General features: G+C 62.9%; 4 protein-coding genes across 4 annotated transcripts; all 4 read left to right on the forward strand.

The window, feature by feature from the left end:
- Nucleotides 1-163: 163 nt before the first annotated feature.
- Nucleotides 164-544, forward strand: LINJ_26_1080 (conserved hypothetical protein; the record flags this gene model as incomplete). The annotated part of the gene is made up of 1 exon (XM_001470413.1): nucleotides 164-544. One exon carries the CDS (start codon nucleotides 164-166, stop codon nucleotides 542-544), a length of 381 nt encoding a protein of 126 aa, XP_001470450.1.
- Nucleotides 545-3,397: 2,853 nt separating this feature from the next.
- On the forward strand, nucleotides 3,398-15,766 carry LINJ_26_1090 (conserved hypothetical protein; the record flags this gene model as incomplete). The annotated part of the gene is made up of 1 exon (XM_001470414.2): nucleotides 3,398-15,766. One exon carries the CDS (start codon nucleotides 3,398-3,400, stop codon nucleotides 15,764-15,766), a length of 12,369 nt encoding a protein of 4,122 aa, XP_001470451.2.
- Nucleotides 15,767-16,894: 1,128 nt separating this feature from the next.
- On the forward strand, nucleotides 16,895-18,295 carry LINJ_26_1100 (conserved hypothetical protein; the record flags this gene model as incomplete). Its single annotated transcript, XM_001470415.1, has 1 exon — nucleotides 16,895-18,295. One exon carries the CDS (start codon nucleotides 16,895-16,897, stop codon nucleotides 18,293-18,295), a length of 1,401 nt encoding a protein of 466 aa, XP_001470452.1.
- A 1,691-nt stretch (nucleotides 18,296-19,986) lies between these two features.
- LINJ_26_1110 (hypothetical protein, unknown function) lies at nucleotides 19,987-25,173 on the forward strand (the record flags this gene model as incomplete). The annotated part of the gene is made up of 1 exon (XM_001470416.2): nucleotides 19,987-25,173. One exon carries the CDS (start codon nucleotides 19,987-19,989, stop codon nucleotides 25,171-25,173), a length of 5,187 nt encoding a protein of 1,728 aa, XP_001470453.2.
- Nucleotides 25,174-26,066: the final 893 nt, after the last annotated feature.

A 26,066-nucleotide genomic window follows, 5' to 3' on the forward strand; every position in this document is an offset into this window, starting at 1 on the left:
CCCCTCTTTTCGCCTCTGCTCCATCGTCTTTGCGCCGCCCTCACCGTCCTAAAGACCCTACACCACACGCGCCTCAGGCCCACTCCACTTCGGTGAACTCCGCCCGCTTTCCCGCCCCTCTACTCGTGCGACTTTCTTGACATTGCAAGGGCGATTTGCCGTCATGCTGCGCCGCACTCAAGCTTCTCTCTTCCGACGCACGCCGGTGCGCCTCAGCGGCGGCGAGCTCTACCATCCGCCCAAACTGGAGGACATCCCGCCATCCTCGGCCACGAAGGGCTTCTTCGGCGCCTACAACGGCGGCCTCGTCATGCTGCGCTTTATCGATCTGAAGTGGATGATGAACCGCGCCGTCGAACTGGGCCGCGAGTATTACATCTCCGCCCCGACGCTGTACCTCTTTCTATGGATGTTCTGCTGGAAGGGCTTTGTGATCATGCGCTACGGCGATGGCAACCCGCCGCGCCATGTAGACTGGAACACCGAGGAGGCCGGTTATCTGCCTCAGGGCTTCGAGCAGACGAAGGTCACCAAGGCGATTTAAGCGGAGGACAGGAAGAATACTGCGAGTGTCAAGACAGCGGCGCTGGCAGCAGTTACCAAGACTGCCACGCCGGTTGCGCCACCACAAAGCCGCGCGTGCAAGAAATGGGATGAGATAAGGCGGGAGGCTTTTAGTGATCGATTTTTTTTCATTTGGCAGCGGCAACGCGACGCTATCGTGCGTGCCTGCGCATGTGTGTGCCGCTCTCTCTCTCTGTGCGCATCTCAAGAAGTGCAGCGGAGGACGCGAGGACAGGGCGGCAGACGTCGGCCGCACGCGTGAGGATGTCTTGTCTGTGAGAGCCACGGCGGCTTATGCACCTCCGAGTGTTTCAGCGCTGACCACACACCCCTCCTCCTCTCTTTGTCGTGCGCCTACCGCTGTTAGACACAAGTCGAAGCCGTCACGTATCTTCTCCGCATCCACTTCACATCCCCCTCAAGCTCCCGTATCCGTGCTTGTGCATTCGTCTTTATGCGCGAGAGGTGCTCCCTGTGATAGTTCGGATTACTTGTTTCTGTTTTGTAGTTAGGAAATGTGATGCACACACACACACGCACATGCAACACACACCCTTTTCGTACTTGTGCCCCACCCGTCTCTTCGTCTTTTGCCCGCGCCCTCAACTCGCCCTCCCCCTCCCCCTTTTACTATGGCGTAATCTCTGGCCCTCCCCGTTGGTGTGTCGAGACGGTTCTACCTGCACGCGCGGCCGCTTCGCCCTCCTCCACACCCTGACTAACTCTCCTTGCATCTCCTCCTGCCTGTCCTCACCCCCCTGTGCCTCGTGCGCAGATTCGCGTGGCAACACGCCCGATTACGGATCTCCATTGAGCGAAAGCGGGGCGAGCCGGGAAGCGGAGGAGCAGCGTCAAGAGCGGCTACATGAGCGTTGACGAGGGATAATGGAGGCGGAGGCGAAGAAGGATCGGGCAGACGTGTGTGTCTCGTTCTCTCACTGCGTGAATGCGTATCTTGCGTGCTTGCATCTCGTACGTGTTCGCGTGATTTTAAGGACGACTTTCCGTCCCCCCGCCACACAGAAGGAAAGGCAAATATCAACGTGGACGAAGGGACCACGCTACAGCGTGCATAGTGGTCGGATGACGAGAACGCTCCTCGACAGTGGAGGGCCAGGTATCCACGAAGAAGCGCCGCAGTGCCGCTGATGTGTGTGTGTGTGTATGTGCGCCGCTCTTCTCTCCACCTTTCCGATCTGCGCACAGCGTGAAGCAGTGCCGTCACCCAGATACTGAGAAGTGCTGTGCGTGATAGGGGGCGTTGGTGCGAAGCCGGTAAACTCCGGGCCGGCACCCACCGCGTTCGAGTTCATGGTGAAGTCTGCTGCTGGCGTTCCCTGTCACCTCAGGACTGGAAAGTTGATCTCGTGTCGATGCAAAGAAATGGGATGAGGCGCGTGCCTCTCTCTCGCCATGAGCCCTACCCCCCTCCCTACTTGCACCCTCCACCTCTCTTGTGCCCGCCCATTTCCTGAACTCTTCGCAACTCCTCCCCATCCCTCTCCTTCCCGTTTCTGCGACACAAAAACCTTTGTGTCGAAGTTTTCGTTTCTCTGGCTCATCAGCCGCTCCTCTCTCTAGCGGCACATACACTTACAGGACGCACACACTGCGTGGAGTGTGGGGTAGGGGCCAGGAGGCGGCCATTCAACGCACTTGACGCTCCTCGTTTCTCTTCTTGCCGCTCCCCACCACTGCAACGAAGGCGAACCCACACACCCACACACATACACACCAGCAACAGCAGACATGCACGCAGGTGAGACGGACGGCAAAGAGTAACGCGACCGTTTTTGTTCTCCGTTTGGAAGGCAAGCGAAGAGGGAGCTCGCACGCACAAGCAAATTGGGTGTGAGCGGTGCGTGTGTCCTTGCCCCTCTGGACGCCAACGCCGACAGTACTTCATTGTCCTTTCTCCGTCACTGCCCCGCAGCCACCCTTCTCTCGTCCCTGCACTCACCGCTCACCACCAGCTGCCTCCCTTTGTCTTGGTGCCTTCAACTGCCCTTGCTCATCTTCTGCTCCCTTCACACACACGCGCATCCCGCACCCACCCACCTCACTTATCGTTCTCGCCGACTTCCTGCTGCATCTTCGTATACTTATTGCTTTCATGTGCTACTCAGAGGCCTCCGTGGATCGTTTCAAGTGTTTTTCCTTTTCTCTCGTCGGTCTTTCTCTCTTGTGTTTATACGTTGGGTGCCACAATCTCGCTGCCTCACCGCTCGCCGTTTCCTCTCTCCTCGACAGACACACCGCGCAGGCACACACACACACATACACCTCCACCCTCTACGTACCTTGTGTACAGCGCTCATACTCGTGTCTGGTTTCGTTTCTCTGTTGTAGCGCTTGTCTCTCGCGCTCCCTCGCCCATCATCATCTCCTCCGCATCTGTGTGAGCATTTTGGGACCAGCGACCGCTGCCGCCGCTGCTGTGACTGCCATCCTTCCCTGGCCTGTTGCCCTCATCCCCCTCTCCGTGCGAGAGAGTGCGGCAGAAGGGTATCTAGGGGCTGCCTCTCTGCCCTCGCCTTGCATCTCTTGCGGGCACGTGACCCTCTATAGTCTCTGCCTCCCTCGCGCACTCCGGACGCGGCTCCGTCGAATTTTCGAGACAGGGACTCAGCAGCACACGTGCGCGCGAGTGAGACTCACGGGTTACGAAAAGCGGGACTTGTGAGCCGATACACATATATATATATGTATAGGGAGAGGGGTACACACAGCAGCAGTTGGGGCCGCCGCCGCCGCCGCCGCAGCAGCAGCGTCCGCGGCCACGTCTTATCTCCGTGTCTGTTCCCTAGTACCCCTCCCCCTCGCTTCCTCTTCCATGGAGTACTTCTACAGGACAAACGCGGCGGAGCTCACGCTGCTGAAGGCGGCGCTGGTGAACCTGGTGTCGTCATGCTTGATGAGGGAGCCGCCTTTTGAGGCGGCACGGCCTGGAAAGCTCCCCGTGATCACGGCTCCCGCCACACGTTCCCCGACGGCGGATGAGGATGCGGTAGATGTAGCGCCGGCGCCAGAGAACGACGGTGCGTCTACGGTGGCACAGATGCGTGAGCTGGTGCATCTCATCTCCCGCCAAGATGGCGAGTTTGTGTTAAAACTGGCCCTCTACGTTCGCCACGAACTGCACCTGCGCCGCTCACCGAGCTTCCTCGTCGCGCTCTGTGCCAGAGAGCCGAACTGCATTCCGTTTCTGCAGCCGTACATGGAGAAGATTATCGTGCTTCCGTCTGATTGGCTGGCGGTCGCTAACTTTGCGTACTTCCACGACTGCGACGCCGCCCACGACTACGCCGGAACGCTGACGTACTCGGTAAAGACTGAGCGCGAGGCTCACGCGACCGCGTCTGCCGCCCCCAGTGCTGAAAAGCGTTCCACAAGCTCTACTGGCACGCGCAGTCCCGAACCTTCGGCCGTCGAAGCACGCAGCGGCAGCAGTGTCGGCTCCCAAGGTGCAAACCCGCTAGCCAGTAGGATGGGCGCGAAGGCGAGGGGTGATCGCCACCAAGGCGCGGCAGCCCGCGACCCAACACGCTCCTACATCCCCTCGGCGCTGCGCAGCGCCCTAGTGAGCACCTTCGCGAAGTTCTCCGTCTTCTCCATGGCCAAGTATGACAACGAAGCGGCAGAGCACCGCGCCAAGCGGCGCCAGATCAGACGTGACCGCGCTGCCGCCGAGGTAGCTGTGGTCACGTCGAGCATGACTGACCCAGATGAGTCAAGCGCCGCCGGCACCCGGCCTTCCGCGCTGCCGTGTCGAGCCCGCCCGCAGACCTTTACCTTTAAGCAGCTCATTCGCATGCTGCACATCACTGAACCAGCGTACATTGTGTGCTGCCTCCTGGGCAAGCGCTACCCGACCAACGAGGATGACTTCCGACGCATGCGGCTACATCTCACCGATCCCACATGGAAGAATGCGGCACCGCTCAAGACAGGGGCCACATCCTCGGCAAAAGGCGTCCACTCCGCGAAGCACACCTACGGTCGTGCTATCCTTGGCGGTGGCGGCGGTGAGGGCGAGGACGAGGACGAGGACGCAGATGATAGCCACCAGGACAATGCGGAGCTGCCCTTTTGCGTCTTCGACGCGCGCCGCGCCGGACAGCGCATGCACCTTCCCGTGCCAGCGACTTGGGAGACTCAGCTGTCCAAAGAGGGCAACACCGGCCGCGTCTGGGACGCGTTGATCTCGTCCGACGCCGTGCCGTACATGGCCCTTCTGCGCAACCTGCGGAACATACTCACACGTCTGTGCTCGGCCTCGACACACAAGCGCGTGCTGGAGAAATTAGTCGATGAGCAGCAAGTCGCCGCCAGCCAGCAGCTTCCCTATCGCTTCTACAGCGCTTATCTGGCTGTGCGGCAGATCGACACATTGCTGGTGCACCTCGACGCGCTGCGTGCAGTGACTCGAAAGGCCCGCTTCAGAAAAGAGGTGGTCTCCGAAAGGGGCCATGGTGGTCGTGGTGGCGGTGGAGGGGGCCGCGCCGCCGTCGCATCGAAATTTGCTGCCGGGGCCGTTCACGAGACGATGAGGGAGGCGGCCAAGAGATTTGAACGCCCGTTGGTGCCGCGCTCGTATCTGCGCCGGTACGTGGTGCAGTACTGCGCTGCGCTCGACGCCGCTATCAACACTTCGGCGCGGCTGAACGTGGTACCAATGAAAGGGACGTCCATCGTTATTATCTGTGTCACATCTGCCTTGTTCGAGCCCATGTCCGCGGTGGGCGGGACCGCGACAACACCGGCGTCGAGCCAGCGCAAGGTGGATGTAACAGCGCTGCTGGTGGCCATGCTCATGCGTAGCTGCGAGCAGTGTGTGGTGCTGATCTACTGCTACGACGAGTACGTTGTATTTCGGGAGAACGACCCGGATGTGGAGAGGACCGCGCTGCAGGGGATGTATGACGAGGACGTTGGCAGCCCCAGCAGTTGGGACACGGAAAGCGGCAGCAGCAGGGGCAACGACTTCGAGAACGACGGTGCAGTCGACGGAGACTTCGAGGCCATGTCCAACCCTCTCCACAGGGCGACCGCCACGACCTCACAAAAAGGTGCGCCAGGGTTGATGGGCCTCGTGAGCTCACTCACCGCACGTTGCTCCTCGCTGCTGGAGCGGAAGCGGGAGGAGGTCGGTCCCGATGGCGTCGCAACTTCCTTCGTCATGTTCGCGGATGCAACGGGTGCGCAGTTTCCGTACGCATTCCTTGACGAGGTCATCGAGCGCAACATGCGGATCGAATCTCTGCTTGTGTTTGACGAGGGTGTACATCGCACCTACGCCAACATGAACCGCAACGCCCCCGCGTTTGGTGACCTGCCGACATACCTGTCACGGCTGCGGCGGACATGCAGCCCCGACTTGGTGTACGTCGGCGTGAACTTGAAAGCCTCCAGCCCTCCTGCTGCGGAGGGGGTCGGCCAGGTTCCAGGGGCTACGGTTTTTCCGGTGACAGCATCAGCTGCGGGCGCGCCGGCGCACAGGAAGCGAGGGCAGGTGTCGGAGCCCGCGGCCAAGAGCGGTGCCACAGCTGCCTTTCAGAAGGCAGAGGTGGAACGGCGCTTTGGCCACCGCAACGATGTCCTTCTCACCGGGTTCAGCGACTCCATCTTGCGCCTCGTGGCGGAGCGGACCGGCGGCGGCCCGCTCGCGGTGATCGAGCGAGCGGCGGAGACCTACCACGTGTCTCGCCTCTCTGCGCGTGCTAGTCAAGCGGCCTGGGAGGAGCGCGTCAAGGCACTGAAGGTGCTGGCGGCGCTACGAGAGGGCCATCAGTCGCACATCGGTGGCGGCGGCGGCTCGCTAGAAGCACTGCATGACCCGGGTGCCTTCCCCTTCAACGACTACCTCAAGCCGCCCACGCAATCCAGCACCGCCACGGCTTTTCCCATGCAGAGCTCCTCGCTCCCGAGCACAGCGCGTCCACTGGTGGCGGAAGCGATGACCGCGCCTGCGGTGGCGCTGCCTTTCTTCGACAGTGATGGAAAGGCAGTCTCCGCAATAGGACGGAACTGGGATTGCAGCTCACGCAGCAGTGATCGGCGACTACAGTGGCTGACGAGTCGCATCGCTGGCCTCTCCTCGTCGACCGGCGATGCGGAGACGCCATCGAAGGGTCGCACAGCATTGCCAAGCATACGTCGCCTACTCGCCAAGCCGTCGCTCTCTGAGTCTGAAGCGGCAACGCCCAGCGCCAGCGGCGCGAAGAGCAGCGTCGGCGAGGCGGTAGACCCCGCGCCTCACTGGGGTTCCGGTGAGGCCCGAGAGAGCGAGCCAGCGTGGCTGGCCGCCGAGGGCAAAAACGTGTCGTCTGTCTTCCACCCACAGCCGTTCATCTCGATCTTGAAGCTCTTCTCCATGTCGTCGAGCAAGCACGGCGACAGCACCACGGCGTCTGCGGCCGGCGATGCCGCATCTGCTGCTGCCTCTGCCACTGCATGCGCTGCTGCCACGACGACGCTCACGAAAACAGCGGCCACCAAATCCGTGGCTCGGCACCGCCTGCAGGGTCCCGCAAGCCACCCGCTGTCGCCCACCGCGTCGGCGGTGGTTCGCCGCCTTATCACTTCCTACCGCGTGTGCCGCTTCTTCATCTCCAGCACGTTTCTCGACATGAACAACGAGCGCAACGCCATCACGCTCGACATCTTTCCGCGGCTGCGGCGGTGGGCTGCCGAGGCGGGTCTGAAGGTGACCTTGCTGGAGGTTGATCTGCGCTGGGGCATTCCTGCCCTTGCGACAAGTCGCAACCTCTCCACTTCCGTCTGCCTTAACGAGGTGTCGCGGTGCAGTCCGTTTTTCATCGGCATCATCGGCGCGCGCTACGGCACGAGCCCGCCGACACCGCTTCAGGTCGTGGTCGACGAGGACGTGGATGCCGAGGACTACGCCTGGATGCGGGAGCTTTCGGACCCGCACGTGTCTGTGACGGAGCTCGAGATGCGCCACGCCATCTACAACACGAAGCGCCGCGTCGGCTGCGACGAGGCCCCTTGGTCGGCGCTCTTCTTCGCTCGTGATTCGCCACACCTCCTTTCCTCGTTCGGCCCAGCAGACACGGCGTGCCGCGCCGTCTATGAGGCCGACTCAGCCACCGCTACCGAGGCGATCGAATGCCTCAAGCAGCGGATCACAGAGAACGGATGCAAACTTGTTTCCTACCAGGCGGCGTACATCAACCCCGCGAAGACGCTCCTGCCAAGCAACAGTGGGCCCGGCAGCGGAGGCGCGCCGCTCCTCGCTGGAGGCTCCACCCGATCTGCCGCCATGTGCAGCGGCGCGCGCGCGATGATGGAGGATGGCCTGGGTAGGTGGGCGGTGCGAAGCCGCCACGGCTTCGGTGACGGCACTGGCCAAGCCGCCTCTTCTGCCAGCGGTAAGACAAGCGAGGCGGACTCGCTCGGGGCACTCGTACAGGCCCGCATCACCGAGTCGGGGGAGCCAAAGAGATTGACGTCGATAGACGTAGCGATCGATATGGCGGACTTCTCTAGCAAGGTGTTTCATGAGTTGCAAGAGGTCATCTGCCGCGTATGCGGCGTGCATCCGGTGCTCGACGACAGCGCAGCGGAAAAACAGCGGCGGCAGCACGCTGACGCGTGCGTGACGGACGCTCATGGGCCAGAGAAAAACGCAGAGGCGCGTAGGTGTGCGAGAAGCGCAAGATCGGCAATATCAGCAACCAGAGGGGCAACGACTGCCGAGGCGCCTGACATGTACGAGATGCTCGTGGTGGCACAGAGCGAGTTCGCGCGCAAGCTGAGCGACTTGTACGCTGCGCCGCGTGGACTCCTGGAGCAGCTCTCCAGCTTCGCATTGAACGGCATCCTTGGGGTCACAGACGAGAGCGACGTGCCGAGCGATGCCGGCGCGGAGAGGCAGAGGGGTGCCGCGCCGCACGGCACCAAGCGCCAAGAGTTCGTGACACCGATCCCCTCATCCGAGAGCGGTTACGACAGCTGTCCGGTGCGAGGCTTCTCGCCGCTCCCGCCGCCGCAGCGCGCGCAGCATGTCAAGGATAGCGCGAGCAGCGGAGAAGGGACTCCGTGTCAGCCGCTCGTCGCTCGTGCAGGTGTGCCGGGGGGCGGCACGAGCTCCATCCTACTCTTGGAAGGCTGCGACGGGGACGGAAAGTCGTCGGCGCTGGCGGCGTTAACAGCGCTAGTTCTCGAGCCGATGCGCAAGGCGTCCGCGTCGGAAGCAACGCCGCGCTTCCTATTTTACTCTACCCAGGCAGAAGACGACTCGGTACGTGGCCTGCTTCTGTTCCTCGCGAAGTCTCTCCGCATCTTCTTCCAGCTGTACGGCGAAGTCTCGGTGCACGACACGGACGCCGTCGATGAACTCCTCCTGATGCTGGATCACGCGTACGCCGCGATTCATCGCCACTTCGAGACATCCAGCGGCGACGCCGGCACGGCGACCACCGCAAGAGGAGGAAGGGGCGCAAATGGCGGTCGGAGCGCCGCCGGCCGAGCAGCGGCGGGAGCGGGTCACGCAGCTCTTGTGGTGGTGCTGGACGGCCTCGACAAGTCCTCCGAGGCGGCAGAGTTGGTCAGTCTTCTGGGAACGATTTTGCATCCGCTGGCCACGCAGCACATCCGCTTTGTGGTGTCCGCGTGCCCGCGGTCGTCGCTGGCCCGCGCGCTGCGCACGCGTACCCCACCAGCCCACGTACTCACCGTGCCCATTTTGAGTGAAGGTGAGCGGGCCGAGCTGGTGCGGTTGCACCTCGCGAACTACGGCAAGGTCCTGGAGGAGTCCTTTACGGCAGATGAGCTGAAGAATCTGCTGCGCAAGAGCGGCGCCGGCCGTCCCAGCTACCTCATCTCCGCGATCACGCACCTTCGCCTCTTCAGCACCTTCGACACGCTTCGCGAGGACATCCGCTTACTCCCGGCGTCGCGCGCCGCCCTGCACGAGCAGCTCTTTCAGCACCTGCAGGCCCGCTTCGACCCCGCCACGTGCCGCGTCGTGCTCAGCATTTTGCTGTTGCGCCAGCCTGTTGGTGGTGTGCTGGAGTTCAACCTTTACCGCCTCGTGTCGGACGTCGCCGCGGCGTCGCGGCTGGTGACGCTGCTGCGGGGCATCTGCCTTGACACGCATCACGGGCGCCTGTTCATCAAGTCGTCGACCTTCGTCGATGCCGTCGCGCGCAGATTTTTCCGCTTTGCGTCCGATTACCAGTGCGTGCAGGAACGCGTTCTTCTGGCTGAGCTGTGCTACCAACCCGTAGATGTCTCCCTCGATGAGCAGGAGGTGAAGATTGGCCTGCGCCACGTCACAGAGTCGATCCGGCGCAGTGCAGCGAACCCGCTCACGCGGCGCACTTTTGTGCCGGAGCGCTACGCGCCTCGGGAACTTCTTGGGGTGCTGCAAGGGTCGGTGCAGGCGTGTCGGCTTGATGTGACGGCCGCATTGGCGTGCTACCTGCCGTTTCTGGAATGCCTGCTGGTGAGTCGCCGCATGCTATCGCAGCTGATCGGGTTGCTGTCCTCCGTCGTCAGCGCAACGACGTCCGCGTCGTCCTTGGCACCTGGCGCACCGACTTCTACGGGGGCGTTACATGCAGAGGACGACGCGGACGCAGAGGACAGCGGCAGCGTCCACCCGTTGGCGAGCTACCGTGCACTGGCGCTTCAGTGGCGGCACTACCGAAGCGACATTCAGCGTCTCGGCTACGTGCTGGAAATTTTGCAGAAGAACTATCACGTGCTCCTGCGCCAGCCTGCGCTGCTGCGTCAGTGCGTGTGGAACACGGTCGGGTCGGCGATGTGCATCAGTGCCTACGATGCAGCCTTGACAGCGCGCCTGCAGCATGCATTGAATCGAATGACTACCACCAATAAAAGCACCGCCTCTTGCGAAGTGCAGGTGGGCCCGCAAGGTGAAGGTCGGCGCTCTGAGGATGCCGTGCCGCACAGCCCTGCAGCGCGGTCCCCCGACATGCCCACTTTCTCCGCGCTCTCCACGATGTGGGTTCACTGGCTGAATGCGCGGCAGCACGGCGGCGAGGGTCGCTTGATGCTCACGACTGCCTCCACGCAGTCGATACGCTGCATGGCGATGAGCCCGGATGGGACGGAGGTCGCTGTTGGCGGCGATGACGGCATTCTGCGCCGCATGTCAGCGGACGAGGGCGAGCAACAGCAGCTGCAGCAGTCACAACTGACGCCAAAGGAAACGGAGAGCGCAGGCGGTGCCGGCGTTGTGGGACGGCGTCGTGTGGCATCGATGCTGCGGCATGAGTCCGCCGTCACCTCTGTGCTGTACGTGACCACTCGCACTGCCGGCGGTCCAACAGCAGGCACCAACGGCACAGGCGCATCGGCTACCCTGGCAGCGCCTACTGGGGTGGCACAGCTACTTGTTTCGGGGTGTGCTCGCGGCCTCTTGTACGTGTGGAGCCTTGAAGACAACTCTCTGCTGCAACGCGGCACTGGCCACCTTCGAGCCATCAGCGGGCTTGTGTGCCATCCGCTGGAGCCGTTGGTGCTGTGCTCTTGCAGCCACGACTCGTTTGTCATGCTCTGGGGCGTCGGCACTGCAGAGGCCACGCCGAGGCTGTGTAGCGAGGTCCAGGCCGCGTTGGCCCTGCGCATGCCCAAGCACCCGGCCGGCTCTGCAGCGCGGCACCAGCAAGAGCGGCTGCACCAAAGGACGAGGGAGGAGAAGGGTAACGGCGAGCTGTGCGTTGGCGGTGGTGGCGCTGGGCCAGCTGTGATGCGGCGGGGTACCCCTGGGTCGAGCAACGGCATCCGCAGTAGGCAGACGCCGCTCCAGGCATCGCTCACGCCGTTCCACACGGAGCGGCAACACCACACCCCTGTCGCAGCGGTTGCCTTCCATCGCTCTGGCGACATCTTCGCCAGCGGCAGCTGGGATGGCGTTCTTGTGCTGCACGACACCCGTGAACTACGCACACCATCGCCTGTGATTACGCCAGAGATGAAGGTCCCATGCGAGCCAACGAATCAGACCCGCCTCACGAGTCGGCGGTCACGCCGTGCCAAGGTGGTCTGGCGTACCCGACGCGGTCCAGAGCGTCGGCAGGTCACATTTCAGTCGACGGAGTTTGCGTTGGGCTCATCGGTGCGCGCGCTTTCTTTTTCGAACTCGCTCGCCGTCACCTGCGTTGTTGGCTGCCACAATGGCACCGTGGTCGTGGTGGACCACGCCTCTGCGGCGGTGGTGGCGCGGTGGACATCGCTGCACTCCGCGCCGGTTACGCGGCTCACCGCATCGTTGGACGGCCGGTGCATGGCGTCGGCCGACGAGCACGGCGTTGTGCGCTTGACGCACACCGGCATCACGGGATCGGTCTTTGCCACCTTCAACGGTCACCATGGCGCTGTCACCGGCTTGTGCTTCCGTCCACCGCGCGCAGGCCACGGCGAGGACGTCGCTGGTGGCGCCGATGCCCTGCAAGCGCCTCCAGCGTGGTTGCTCACCGCTGGCGAGGATCGTACGTTGCAGGCATGGCGAGTGGACAGCAGCGGCAGCGGCGGCTTCAAGACGCAGACGGCCATGTCGAGGCGCCGTCTGATCGCCGCGCACTGCACGGCGGTGACGGCGGTGGCGTCGTCGCGCGACGGCCAACTGATCGTCACCGGCTCCGCAGACGGAACCGCGATCGTGTTTCGGGTGCCAGAGGAGATCGACGATGATGAAGACATCGCCTGCAGGGGGGCACGTGGGGCGGCAATGGGCAGGGACTATGCTGGCACCGCCGCATGGGATCGACCGAAAGCGGTGGGAAAGAAAGCGCGTTCGGACTCCTCGAAGGCGGCGGGCAACGTGCAGACGACGCTTCCGCTGAAGCCGGCCTTCACGCTAAGGCACGACGACTGCCGTATTACCCGCATCTGTCTCGCACTGCGCGACACTCGAATCGTTGTTGGTGTGGTATTCGGCCTTGTGTACGTGTGGTCGTCGTCTCCAGGGCTGAACCAGGTGGAGGGGCGCCTGCTGCTTCGCGTTCGCGTGCCGGAGCATGGCTTGTACCCCGTCATCTCGCTGAACATGGTGGAGCGGTGTAGTGCGGCTGCGATGAACGGCAATCGAGGGCTAGCCGAGGTCCGCAAGGGCGGAATCGCCCAGCAAACCCGGGGCGCAGAGACGACATTGCCGCACGCGAACCCACTGCAGCCAGCGCACACGCACACACGCAGCAGCGCTGCCACCGCCGCCATCGTCGCGTCTCCTCCGACGGAGAAGGAGGATGAGAGCAGCACACTCGTGACAGCCGTGTGCGCCAACGGCGACGTGGCCATCTTCAAGCTGCTTGGCGACGCTGCCTCACTCGTTATGGCAGCTGACCAGGCACGCCGTCGACAGCGCCAGCAACGTCACCAGATCCGTGCCAGCTACTGCGCCACTGGCCTCGCCGATGGCGTCTTCCCGCGAAGCAACAGTGCCAGCTACGCAAGCAGCGCGGACACGTTGGAGCGCTCCGCGGAGGACGTTGGCGTTGCGATGGCAACGTCGGCAAGCAAGAGCCTCACCTGGGTCGAGCGCGTGGAGAGTGGAGGTGAGGGTGGTGGGGTAGCACCCCGTGCAGGCAGCGCCGCCACCGCCTCCAATTCAACGCCACGCGTGCGAGAAGCAGGCCCCGCTGCATCGCAGGTGGGACGGTGGCGGCCCCTGCCACCGACAACGGACTGCACTGCGCGTGGCCGGGGTGGTGCCCCCGTCGCTGCAAGTGCGACGCCCGCACCGCAAGCAGTGACCTTCGAGGCTCCGCGGCGTTGTCGGCAGGCACTCGATCGGCGCGCCCGAAAGCTTCAGCGCCTGCTGTCTCGCTGTCGTGCGACAGAGGTCGAGCTGTGCAGCAGCTTTCGGCTGCACCTGCATCGGCATCAACTGCACTGGGCAAATGCGGCGGACGCAGAGGAAATCACGAGCGTGGTGTGGCTCAACGCGCAGAACCCGCATCTCTCCCTGCCGGGCGACGCGACAGATGCGTCTGCTGCAGTGTTGGCAGATGCGCTCGATGGAGAGCACGGCAGGCTTGCCCTCGTTGTGGCACAGCGACAGCTGTTCCTGCTCTCTAGCAACGGGCATGAGAGCGCCTTAAGCGGGTGTCTTACTGTGCGCGTACCGTCGCGCCTCCCTGGCAGTGCCTCGGTGCTGAAAAGTGCCAGCGGTACAATGCCGAAAAAAGGAATGGCTGTTGGGGCGCCGGAGCGGGGGGCCAGCGGTGATGGAACGAACGTAGAGGGCAAAGTAGCGCCTCCAGAAGCCGTAGAGGCCACGGCGACAGAGGAGTTTGAGGTGGACCTCGGCGACCTCCTGCGCGACGACGAGTACTTCACGTCTTCCAGCTCAGCTGTCGCAGTTGCGCCACCGGCACCATCGGCGGCGACGGCAGTGGCGCTGCGCTGGTTTGCGGTCGCCGTCACCACCAGTCAAGGCGAAGTTTTCCTCCTTCGCGTGCAAGTGCCGCATGATCATGGAAAACACATTGACACTCTGGGCTTACCGACAACGCCGTTCACTGGCTCTGGAGCGAGGCCGCCAACGGCCGCCTCGCACCACCTGAACACCAACATTCTTCCCAGGACCAGCATTACACTGTGCCGACGACTGAGCTTCACTGGCTCCATCGCCAGCCAGGCAGCCGCAGCAGAAATGGACGGGGCCGAGGGCGGCACCAGCGGTGCCGCACTTCACCGCGTTACGGCCGCGCCTCGTGCAACAAGCGTTGAGCTGTGCACGCTGCCGCACGAGCTGGGAACGTCGCTTGACGCCAGCGCCGCGTCACTTCCCTTGGACGCGGCCGCAACAGCGATGGAGAGAGTGGCGCTGCTCGCAGGCTGCACTGACGGCTCGACACGGGTGTGGCTAGCGGCGACGCCTCCTCTAGCGCCGCACTCTCGCCGTGCGCCTCCAGCTGGTATCGAGATGGACGAAACCCCTGCGCGGTCGCGCATTGGTGGCGCCAGTGACGTCTTTATCGGCTGCTTTTATTGTACCAACAGCGTCACCGTTGTCTCCGGCTTGCTGAACTGCAGCGTGCAGCGCGCCAGTGGCAGCGGAGTATCAGCACTGGTACCATCCTCGCGGTGGATTGTGGGTGACACCCTCGGCAACGTCTATCAGCTCCAGCTGGAGCGAGACCCCCCTGGTGGTGTGGCCGCTCTGCTGAGCAACTCACGTGACATGCTGACCGCGGCCGGCGGCGGCGCGAGGAGCGGCAAGGCAGAGGTGCGAATGACCCGGTTCCCGGCAGAAAACATCCATGTGGAGCCGTGGGCTCGGTCGCTTCAGCGGTTGATCACCATGATGAGTAGCGCCCCGCCTGCTTCGGCGGCAGGAGCAATGCAGACGCCCGGTGCCAGCGATAGTGCTGATGAGGGTTCTCTGACCGGTGGTCGCACGGCGGCCAGCGAGGCTGTCGGCACCCTGGCGTGGCCCGGGTGGTCGTCGCACTCACCGGAGGATTGGTTGGCGCCGGTGGATGTCTCGTCAGTGCTGCCAACGCTGCTGAGGCGCGCTGCGTCAGCGACCGGCGCCAGAGCGGATGCAACCTCCGAATGGCGAAGCACGAACGGCAAGCCGCAGGCAGCAATGCTGTCTTCTTCCGTCGGCGCTGCGGTTCGAACTCCGGGGACCGGCGACTCAACTCTTCAGCTTTCGACCGCCGCCCCGTTTTGCTCGGACCTTGTCAGTTTCCCGCCCGTGGAGTGGTCGTGTCTCCCTGATCTGCCCTCGGTGCAGCGGGTAAGTGCTGCTGTCGCTTCCAGCGCAACAGGCGGTGCCGCCGAGGATGTAACTGTGCGCGGTTCTGACGGGCCTGCTCACTTGGCATGGCTGGGCAGCTTCGGACTCTCCTCTCCGCCCATAGCGCTGCCGTCTTTCGCGACCGAACCGCGCGCGACCCGGAGCGTGCTGGAGCGCCAAGGTGTCGATAATGACGGAGGAGAGTTCGCGGCGGCGCAGAGTTTTCAGGTGCCACTGAGGAGTCTCTTGGCAAGGTATCGTTCGCAGGGGGCGGATACGGACAGCGGCACTCCAGCGAGCTGGAGCGGTGAGACGGCGGCGGCGGTGAAGCTGCCAAAACGCGGCAAAGAAAATCCCACTGTGCATGTTGAGGAGCCAGCCGTGCCGCCGCCCAGCCAGCTGCTAACGCAAGACGACCGCCCGCACCACCCCATCAACGCCGACGACGAGGACGAGGAAGACTAGTTTGCCGTCCTGTACAAGGCAGAGCCACTGATGTCGCAGTCTCCGTGCGCCGGTGGCGCAGAGGCAAGGCGTGCCTGGCTAATTCACCAGCAAGAGGTACTGAGTGAGGCGATGCGCGTGCAGCGATACAGCAAGCTGACACGACGGGTGCTGGAGGCGTACCAGCGGTGCACGGCTACCGCGATGGGGCTCTGAGAAGTTGAGCACATACAGTGGCTGCCGTCACCAAAAAAGTGCGACGGGTGCCGGCACCACGCGATGCACAGGAGTTGGGGGTGAGGGTAGGCGGAGTGGTGATGGCATACGCACAGGCTCGCACGTAGGGATGGAGCCAGCAGAAGTGATGCAAGGCGCCGAGGGGCAATCTGCCGACCCGATGCGTGAGGATGCGCGCCATCGACACTGAGGGATTAGCGATGGTGCACCCGGCAGTGACACTCATGAAGTCCTCGTGGTGGCATCCACACGGACACCCCAGGCGCCATATCAGGCCCCCCGAAGGGGCAGCAAGAAGGTTCAATGCAAGTTGGAAGCGCAACGGCGCGCTGGCCAAGGAGCAAGACCGACAGGGAGAAGAAACGAGCGAGACGGAAAAACAAAGTAGTGCCAGTGCTGCGCCTCTGAGCAGGCAGCGCTGAGCTCATGTGAGTTGCTGGCACGTATACATATCGGTGCCGCTGCCTTCTTACTAAGGGTATTTTGGGTGGCGAGTCCAGCGATGGAAGGAGCCATACCCTCGACCTTCTCGCGATCTTCTTTCCTCTGGCTGTGCGCGTGTGTGCGCCTTGTTATGCGTAGGATGTCCCCCAAAGCAATGCACGTGTGGTTTCACGCGCCGACGTTACGAGGGCAGAAGAAGAGGAACCCGTCACCTCCCCGACCCCTCCCGATCACTAGCCTACATGCACGCCATCGGCCACTCGCTCCTGCGCCCTTCCTCTCCTCTCCGCCTATGCTTTCTTCTTAACCCCTCCCCCCTCCTCCCCTCCACTCCCTCTCGATCTCGTGTTTGTTCGATGTCGTGGGCGGCTGGCACACGCACACAGGAAGCCAGTGGCTGAAGCGAGGCGCCGACAGGATCTGGAAGTAACAGGGAGAAGGGAACAGAGGCTGCTGAAGACCTGAGCAATGGCGGTTCCAGAAGGCCGCAGCATCTACGAGGTCCTTGGCACCGTCCTCTACCGCACCGTACCCGTCAACATCGACGATGCAAACGTGCAGCGGAAGCAGCAGCAGCAGTGGGATGATTTCAACGTCCCTCTTGACTACGACACAGCGCTGGCGCTGCGCGAGATCGATGAGGCGACCATGGCGGCGCGTTACCTGGCTACCAAAGCAAGGGGTGCCGCTTCCGCCACTGCTGGCGGTGCCACATCCCGTGATGGGGCCATGGTGGCGGACAGGGTGTCTTCTGCAACAACAACGCGTGCGTCGGCGGCCGCGACGTCTACAGTGCCAGTGCCGCCTCAGCGATCTAGCACGCCGTCCTTTACGTCGGCGCGCCATGGTGGCTCAGGCAGCGGCGGAGGACAGCTTTCCGCTGCGAAGACGTCGCAGTGTGCTCTCAGATTCGGAAGTCCGAGCGAGAATTCCTTGGCGACCAACTTCAGAAGCAGTGTAGAGGTTGCAGGGGGCCAGCGGAACGCGAGCGAAGCTGTAGACATTGCAACACAGAACGCCTATCTCGTTAAGGCACGCATGAACGCTGCTGCTGCGGCGAAGTCAACCGGCAGTGGTACTGGTGTGGTTCCAGCTGCAGCGCGGTCGAGCCGTGATGGCATCGGCGCGATGACGGTGGCGCAAGCAATGGAGATCTTGTTCCCTGTAGAGGCGGTGGGCTACGGCGGTGGTAGCAGAGAGGATTCCGCCAAAGACGGCGAAGAAAAGGCGAGTGATGGCGCGCCGACACCTCCGCTCTCCGCTTCCACATCTCGGGTTCTTAGCTCAGCAACAGCCGCTGCGGCCAGAAGTGCCGCCAGCACGCCGGTGATGTGGCGCAGAGCCGACGTGGCTCACCTGTCTCGCCTGGACGTAGTTCTCCTCTACAAGCACCTTGAACGCCGCTGCGCCTGCGAGTCGGCGCGCCCTCGGGGGGTGGTGTGCCCGAATCGGGAATGCATCTACAACGACGGCCTCCGCGAGCTGATCCGGCAAGTGACCCTCCTGTGCCCGGAGCGCGGCCTTCTGCTCGACGAGTTAGCCCGTCGCATGCGCCAAGCGATCGAGACATACGACGTGTTGCTCGACAGCGCAAACCAGTACGCGGTGCGCAAGAGCACCGAGCGTGACCTGCATCAGTACCTGTTTGCGGAGAAGACCGACCTTGAGACGGAGGTGCGCCGTCGTGAGCATCGCGTCAACGAGTGGCGCGCCAAGTACGCCGGCCTACAAAAACGCTTTCAAGAGCAGCAAGAGGCGGACAGAAAGCTGCACGCAGAGGAAATCGCCTACGCCAAGCGTGCCAACCAGCAACTCGTGAGCGAAATCAAGCGCCTCGCCTCGGAGGCGGGGAAGGCCAAGGGGGCCTGAAACGTCTGCTATAGATTTCACGCCGGCGTGGCTTCGACGCCGCGTATGGAACGTATGGCGCACGGCTGGTCTGGATGTATACGACACACAACATACACACACACAGAGACAGAGGTGTGTGCATGTGTGTTGTTTTGTGTTGTGTGTCGGGACTCTCTTGCGCTTCCTGATTTCTTTGGTCTCCTTTCCGTTTCCGTTGTTCTTCCTCCTCCACTTAGTTTGCTCATCATCGTCGGCTTTGCCGAGCTCGCTGGTGTGCTGTTGTGCATATTTGCGTGTGCGTGAGTGCGTGTGCGTGTGTGCATGTCTCTACGGATTCGCCCTACCTCAGCGCCACCGCTGCCACCCCGCCCCATCTCTCTGTCGCTCCTTCCTCTTCCGCCTCCATGCAAGGAAAGAGAACAAGAGCGAGAGATGGACAGCAGAGGCAGCAGAGGCGATGTGCACGTCCGTGAGTGTGCGATGTAATCTAGGCGTTGGACTTCGGCTACGGCCGCTGTTGTTTTCCGAGCACTGCCAAAAGAACGTATTACAGCAGCACGTCTGCAAACTTAGTCGCAGCGACGGATGCCGTGCTGTGTCTGGGCGGAGGGTCACGCATGTGCACATCCGTTCACGCAGACGTGCATTTCGGTGTGTTGGGGAGGGGAGATAAGGGGAGGGGGCGGAACGTATATGCAACTGATCGTGCTTTGGGCACGGCCTTCATGTGCAACTGGTGCTGCAATGCCCTTCATGAACTTGTGCAGCAGCGCAGCACGCGTGCACTCTTCTCTTGGTATCCATGTGTGTCTGTCTACTTTCCCACCCGCCTGCCCACTCTTTTCACGGGTATCCGTTTCCCATTCGACGCACCACCACTATCCCTCTCTCTCCTCTTCTTCCTCCTCCCCTGTGGCGCCATGCTGTTGCTATCTCTATATCCCTGTCCCACACACAAACCCACGCTAAACCGTCACAGCGCAGATCGTGGCCGAAGCAAGGGAAACCTTGGCGAGGAACTTGCACGAATCGATTCCGAAAGGATACACAAGACGCTCTGCCGGCACTCCTCGCTCTTCCTTCTTTGGTGCTCCACTGTTATGCGCAGCAAGCCCCCGCCCTCGTCCTGCCCTCGCCTTCCCTCCTCCACCGGCTTGGCACTTTCCTTGGTGTGTTACACAGCTACACACACGCACATGTGGCTACCCTTTCATGTAAATTAGCTTTCTGACACATTTGTGTATACCGCGTCCTTCGCGCGTCTCCGCGCATCGCATCCTTCCTCGTTGTTCTTTCTCTTGTTCCTCTCTGCCTCTCGCACTCTCTCTCCACCTTGTGCATATATACGAGCGAAGAGCGTCGATACCTTCTCACCAGCGTGACTGCTTGCCTGCGCGTGTGTCCTTGTGTGTGTGTGTGTATGTTCTCTGCCTCCGATGGTGTGCCCGCTCCCTCCCTCCCTTCCTTCCTCCCTCCATCCCTCTGTCTCTGTCTCGCTGTGTGTACGCAGCAGACCGCTAACTTCTTTTGTCCCTTGCATTGCTCGCCCGTCTCTCGAGTGGCGTTCATGCGACGGGGCACAGCGTCACCACACCCACACACCCATACCCACACCCCGCACAAACTGAGCCTCTCCCTCACCCGTCGTCTTTCCCTCTGCCGTCTCTTCACCTCTCTGCCACGTAAGCGAATCAGCTCGCCAGAGGCGCATGCGGTCTCCAACCCTGCAGGCACAGTCGAGTGCTGCTGCCCGGCATGGCGAGCGCGACCGTGTGCTGTCGCCGCAGCGAGAGCAGGGCGGGCCTAGCACGGCACATGGTGCCAAGGACACCGACCAGAATCAGGTCACCTCTGCTGCTACAGCGGTGGCGTCGGCAATGCAGCCTTCGCAGCTCTCTCTGAAAGAAACCGCCATGCATCGCTGCACGTCCGCCCTACAGCACTTGCAGTCGATACAGCGGGACGAAGGACTAAGTGGGACGCATACATGGCGGGAAACGCCGTCTGCGGCTGTTGTGGCGTCAGCAACGACAGCGATGCAGCCGCTCCACTCCTCTGCGGCCAGCGTTCACCACCCGACTGCGAGCATCCCTTCGAAAGCGCGGCAGGGGTGCTCGCCCTCCTTGGCCCGCCCCTCCAGCGCCGCGGCCAACTTCCGCGGTACAACGAACGGCTCCTCTGTACCGCACCCGGCGCTGCGGTCTCGCGCCATCTCGGCCGTTCAGCAGCAGCACCTCCGCACTTTGCCACGCCACGTCAGCCGCGCGCGGAGCAGCTCTTCTCATAGTCGACCGGCGTCGGCGGCGCAGCGGAAGGATTTCCCACAGATGATGGCATCCGGAAGTGCCGCGGCGCGTTCACAGGAGAGCGCGACGTCTGTGCCAAGCGGCAACGGATGCAGACTCTTCGGCAAGAGTCCTATGACGGCTCCGCCCGTGGCCACCACGGCGCATATACGCGCCTTCAGCAACAAGGCCCTTTACGTCCGTCCTCGGTCAGCGAGCCTCACCTGCACCTCGTTGCCAGCCCCGCAGTCTGCGAAGCCCAATCGAAACTCGATCCAGGTCCTGGCGGTCTGTCACAACGGATCTCCGACTGCACAGGCATGGCGGGCGGGCATAGCGAACAACAGCACCGTCAGAGGCCCCGAGTCGCTCTCGCAGAGTGGCCAGCGTCACTTTCTACGTGCGCCGCGGCCTCACCACGTCCCTACGATGGGTACACGAGAGCAGGCCGCCGTGGATTACACGAGCGTAAAGGCTGCACAGCGGAGTCGTAGCTGCTCAACGTCGATGGTGCAGCGGCAGCAACCGCGACAGACTTCAGCTGGCTCTTCAACTCAGGCAGGTCAGACGCAGCCCCAAGGCACCCGCGCGGGCGCCGCCGGCTCCGGCACACCGGGCTGCCAGCTCGATGAATCTGGCGTTGCCGACAACGACGGCGGCCGTCACCGCTGCGTCGATGAGCATCAGGCGTCTGAGGAGCTGGCGATGGCCGTCCCCTTCACACCTCAAGCGGCTGCAGGGGTGGCCGGCATCGAGATCGGCCCCGCTGCGGGGGAGTGGAACCTACCGCGCATTCAGCAACGCATCCTTGCTGCGCGGCTGCAAGCGGAGGTACACCAGCACTTCACCAGCGCGGTGGAGATACTGCTCTCCGTCCAGATGAGTCTCGATGTGGACTACCAAGAAGCCTCACAGGGCGGTGGTGGCCGCGAACCTGCCTCGGTCTTCTTGCTCACTCCAGCGCAGCGGGCGTACTACGCCGACCTCGTGGGGCGTGAGCTGCAGTACGTAACGGCTCTGTGGACGGCGAAGCTGCAGTCCACGGAGTCGCCGACGCTTGCCGTCACGGCGCCAACTGTGAATAGGCTTCGAGGAACAGCAAGATATATTGCCGGCTCCCACGCGGTGCCTTCCGAGCCTACGACAGCAACGGAGGCGGTGGGGAAGGAAGGCACCAACGTGCGCTTCAGAAGAAACTCCCGTGCAATGGCGCGCCTCATGCCGTCGACAGAGCACCGCCTCGCCTCCCCAACGCACGTGACCGACAGCACGGCGTCCAGCGCGTCATGTCCCAACTCTTCCACGCCCGCGCACTCAGCCGTGGCCGTAAGTGCCACTTCGACGTGCCATCCATTGCCCAAGACAGCATCGCGCAAGAGGGCCCTTGTCGAGTTTCACCAAATACCGGAGATGCAGACTTGCGCTCATCGATCGCGGAAGCCGCATGTCAGCGCCACGGATGACCTCAACGGTGATGGGTCAGAGGCGAGTCAGCTCAGCAGCGTTCTCGCCAATACCGACAGTAGCAAGGTGGGGACGCCATCTCCGCATACCTCCTCATTCAGTGAGCACGGCATATCCGCTACCGGCATCCGCACGAATGACCCGTCTATTCACGCGGTCTCCGAAAGCTCGGCACTCAACGGCACCACGGAGCCCGCACAGCCTTGCGGGCAACGTTCACCATTTGGCCAAAGGCGCGGCAGGCAGCCCATCCGTCGAAACCCGTACCTGATGGACGCCGTCAGCACCGACTCGTCCGTTGTCAATGAGCTTTCTTCGGTGTGGGACGACGAGGTGCTTGGGTCGCAGCTGCACGGGCCCTTTGAAGATGCCGTGATGCAGCGCGTGCGGTGCCGCTCCATGCAGAGGAAGAGGTCGTCTATCAACGAACCCCAAACCACGGCAGAAGCGAGAGCCTCCTCTCACAGCATCCCCCTCGGTCTTGCATCCGAAGGCAGCGATGGCCGCGGGACGGATCACCGCGGCTCGCTCGTCGCGGACACGTCCCCAGAGTGCAGCAGCGACAGTAGCGGACGGCGGGCCAGCATACTCAGAGCCTGCCCGCACGCTTGCCAGCTTTCACCGTCGCAACTGACGGCATCGGCAGCCAAGTGTCGCGCTGCATGCGACGCTGTGGCTTCTGCGCCGACATCGGGGCACGAGACAACCGCCGCCGCCCTTCACAAGGCCAAAGACGCCGCCTCTCCGGTGTCGGCGCGTGCGGGCTCGTCGCACACGCTGTCGTCGGCCGCGTTGCCTGTTGCGTCCAACTGCTCCTCCCTGCATACGCCCAAGAGGCACCGCCCAGCCCACTCTGCTGAAACTGACGTTGATGCTGCCGCTCCACCGTCCTGCCGGCCCACGGAGCTGGGAACGACTATCCAATCACCTCTTCGCTCCGCAAGCCACATGGCAAGAGACGCACACGTTGGGGACTCCGCACCAGCGCCATCCACTCTCTCCGCCGCGGCGACGAGCGGTGAGGCCACCGCGAAAACCCAACCTGTCGGTGCGGGTGACGCCAACGTCGCACCTGCTAGCCGAGCCTCTTCGAGCAGGCCGCTCCCGTACGTGAAGGATGGCGAGCAGTACAGTGAGTTGAACGTGAGCGATGCAAGCAGTGCGGTGAAGCGCCGTCAGATGGCGCAGCAGAGCGCGCTTCTCCCAGAGAAGCAGCAACGGGGCAGTGCGTCGTTCTCGGTCATTGAGGCGCCAGGCGACGTGCAACTGTCGAGTGGAACACACACCAGCTCCACACATCCCCTGCCCCGCCACCGCAGCTCAGGCGGCGACGGCAGCATTGCCTCGAGCGGCGTCATCAGTGTCATCACGACCACCATCAGCAGCACAAGCGGAGCTGCGGACTTGCCCGCCTCCACGACTGAAAGAGCATCGATCACAGCCGCGGCTTCCAGCGCCGGCGCGCAGCACGGGCATCACCACACGCAGCACCTGCAGAACGGCACGTTGGACAGGGATCGAGGTTACCAAGAGCCACGGCGGTTTCTCAGCCCACCATCCTCTACACGGCTGCTCGTTGCGCGCGACGAGGATGGCAGCCGCTGCCCATGCCTGTCGCCCACGCAAACGCCCTATGCCTACGAGCATAAGACGGTTGTTTGCAGTGACGGACATCCCTGCAAGCGCCTTATCCTGTGCAAGGCGGAGCGACTGTCCCGTAGGACGCGCCTCCACCACACGGAAGCCGGGTTCGTCGTCCCGAGCAACTCATCCCAACACGGAGGCAATGAACCTTATACCCCACGTTCGCTTTCTCCCCTGTCGAATCTCACTCCAACGCATTCCCAGCACACCGCTTCCACGCCGGTAATCGTTGAAGCGGATGAGAGCAGTCCGCGTGATTCTCAGGCGGAACTTCAACATCAGGAGCGTACGGATACCGAGAACGCCGTGAATGCACACAAGCCTTGTACCTCCCTCGTGGCCACTAGCGCTCCTCTGGCAGCAGAGCGATTAGAGGAGCACCTGCCTCTAACGATGCTGGCCACGCGTTCGGTGGAGACGTCGCCCCTGCAGAGGGAGGCGGACGGCGAGCGCGCGGCGCCGGTGCGTGTTGTGGTCGAGTCTGTCTCGATGCGGAACACGTCGTCAGCAGATCCTGAGAGGCAGGAAGTCGGGTTCAATGTCTCTCCTGAAGACGAGTCAGCATCGCAGGACGACTTCTCGGGTGCGTTCATTATGGAGGCGGTCGCTGGTGATGGGAGGGACGCCAGTGCGCCAGGTGTTTTTACGACTCCCGGGCCAGGCCTGCAGACCGCTGAGGGCAGTTGGGTGAGTGACGAGCGACCCCAGTTTGTTTTCAGCGGCGATGTAGCGCAGTTATGGCTCGATGAGGAGGGCTCTCTCGCCGGAAGCTACTGCAACACCTACAGAGTGGAGCTGCAACGTGCGGAGGCGGCAGCGCTGAAGTGGCGTGGGCCTCCGGTGTGCAATCTGCGCGTTCTTGCCGCTGTCGGCGACGACAATGTGGCGGGTGAACGACACTCGGCTCACGGCGGTCGGTCAGTCTCATCATCTGCTGCAGCGGAACTCAGCGCGGCGGTGCCCGCGGAAGCGTTGCACGAAGCAAGGCCTGCTGGAGGCATGCTTGGTGGCGTGACGAGCACCTGTACGGGGCCGACAGGTATCCACCTCGTCGGACCTCGAGAGCTTCTAAAGACGCGCCGTCGGGAGCGGCAGCAGAAGCAGCCCCCGCAGCCAAAGATGCTCCGGCAAAGCAGCTACCACCTTCCGACAAGCTACGGTGCCGTCACCGCCGAGGCCGCGACGAAAAACTGCGGCCGGTCTTGTAGAGCTGACATCACCGCCGCGCAACCGTTTCGGAGCGGTAGTGTGAAGGCGGAGACGGTGAGAGGAGACGGAGCACGTGCCCGCTCAACCGTCATGCATTTCTCGCTGCCTCCCGATCCAGTCGCGCAGCTGCCTCACCGAAAAGTGTACGGCGATGACAACTTCATCATGTTCCGCCGCGCTGCCGCGGCCGCTGTTGCTGCTTCCCACCCTGTGATGGCAGGAGCTACCCAGCCGAAGCGCCCGGAAACGGTGGGAACTACACGCACTCATCCCCGGTATGCCTCTGTTCAGTAGCAGCGCCGTGCCTCAGTAGATCGCGAGGCTCCCTGCCCCCTCCCCCCAAACCTCGATTTCGAGTCACGGCCACGTGCGCGCGGTTGCGCGTGGTGTCCTCCAACGCTGTATGGTGCATCCACCCTTCCTCGCTGCGGCGTCGAAGTGCAGTTTGCTAGCTCACCATAGGGGGAGGGGTGGTGCTGGGTGCTGTCCGTGCGGCCGTTGAAGCATCGCATACTGTGCTGCGGGATGAGCTTGTGGCACAAGAGGCGACGGAGAGGGGGAAGGGGCTGCAGCAAAGGGAGCGTGAGCACAAGAGTGCGATGGAGGGCGCAACCCCCGACGCCTGCAATGGGATCGCCCGCCGTCGGCCACTGCAACGGCGATGGCACACACACATAGACACAGCGGGGCGCTTGCTCCTTCTTCGTTCCTCTCTGTTCTGCTGTGTACGCTTAGTCTTTTCGTTTTCTTCTTTCGAAGTGTGCAGGAGCCCTGATGACGGACGGTCACCGCAGCTCGTGGCATCACAGGATTCAGTGCATTATCCCCACTCTCTTTTTGGGGAGAAGCCGCACAGCCCCCCCCCCTCCTCCTCACCACTGCTGCGACTGCCGGACCCCCTCTGGTCCTGAAAGGGTCAGGCACCTGCAATGTAGGGGAGTTCAGAGCAATGCACTGCCACTGATATCGGCAGCCAGGCCATGGATGGCGTTTGCTGGAGTAACCTGCGACAGCGAGCACGCTCGTGCCATCCACATGATTAGACGAAGTACCAGCGTGACGCGAGCGCATCTCACCTCCGGCCTTCACGCTGCCTACAGAGGTGTGATGGGGAGAGCGTGAGTCACCGCGCGATGGACGCACCGGGTGGCGACCACTATGACTGGGAGCGGCTGTGACGCAACCTG

Source organism: Leishmania infantum, chromosome 26 (genome assembly GCF_000002875.2).
Source record: "Leishmania infantum JPCM5 genome chromosome 26".
Taxonomy (NCBI): Eukaryota; Euglenozoa; class Kinetoplastea; order Trypanosomatida; family Trypanosomatidae; genus Leishmania; species Leishmania infantum.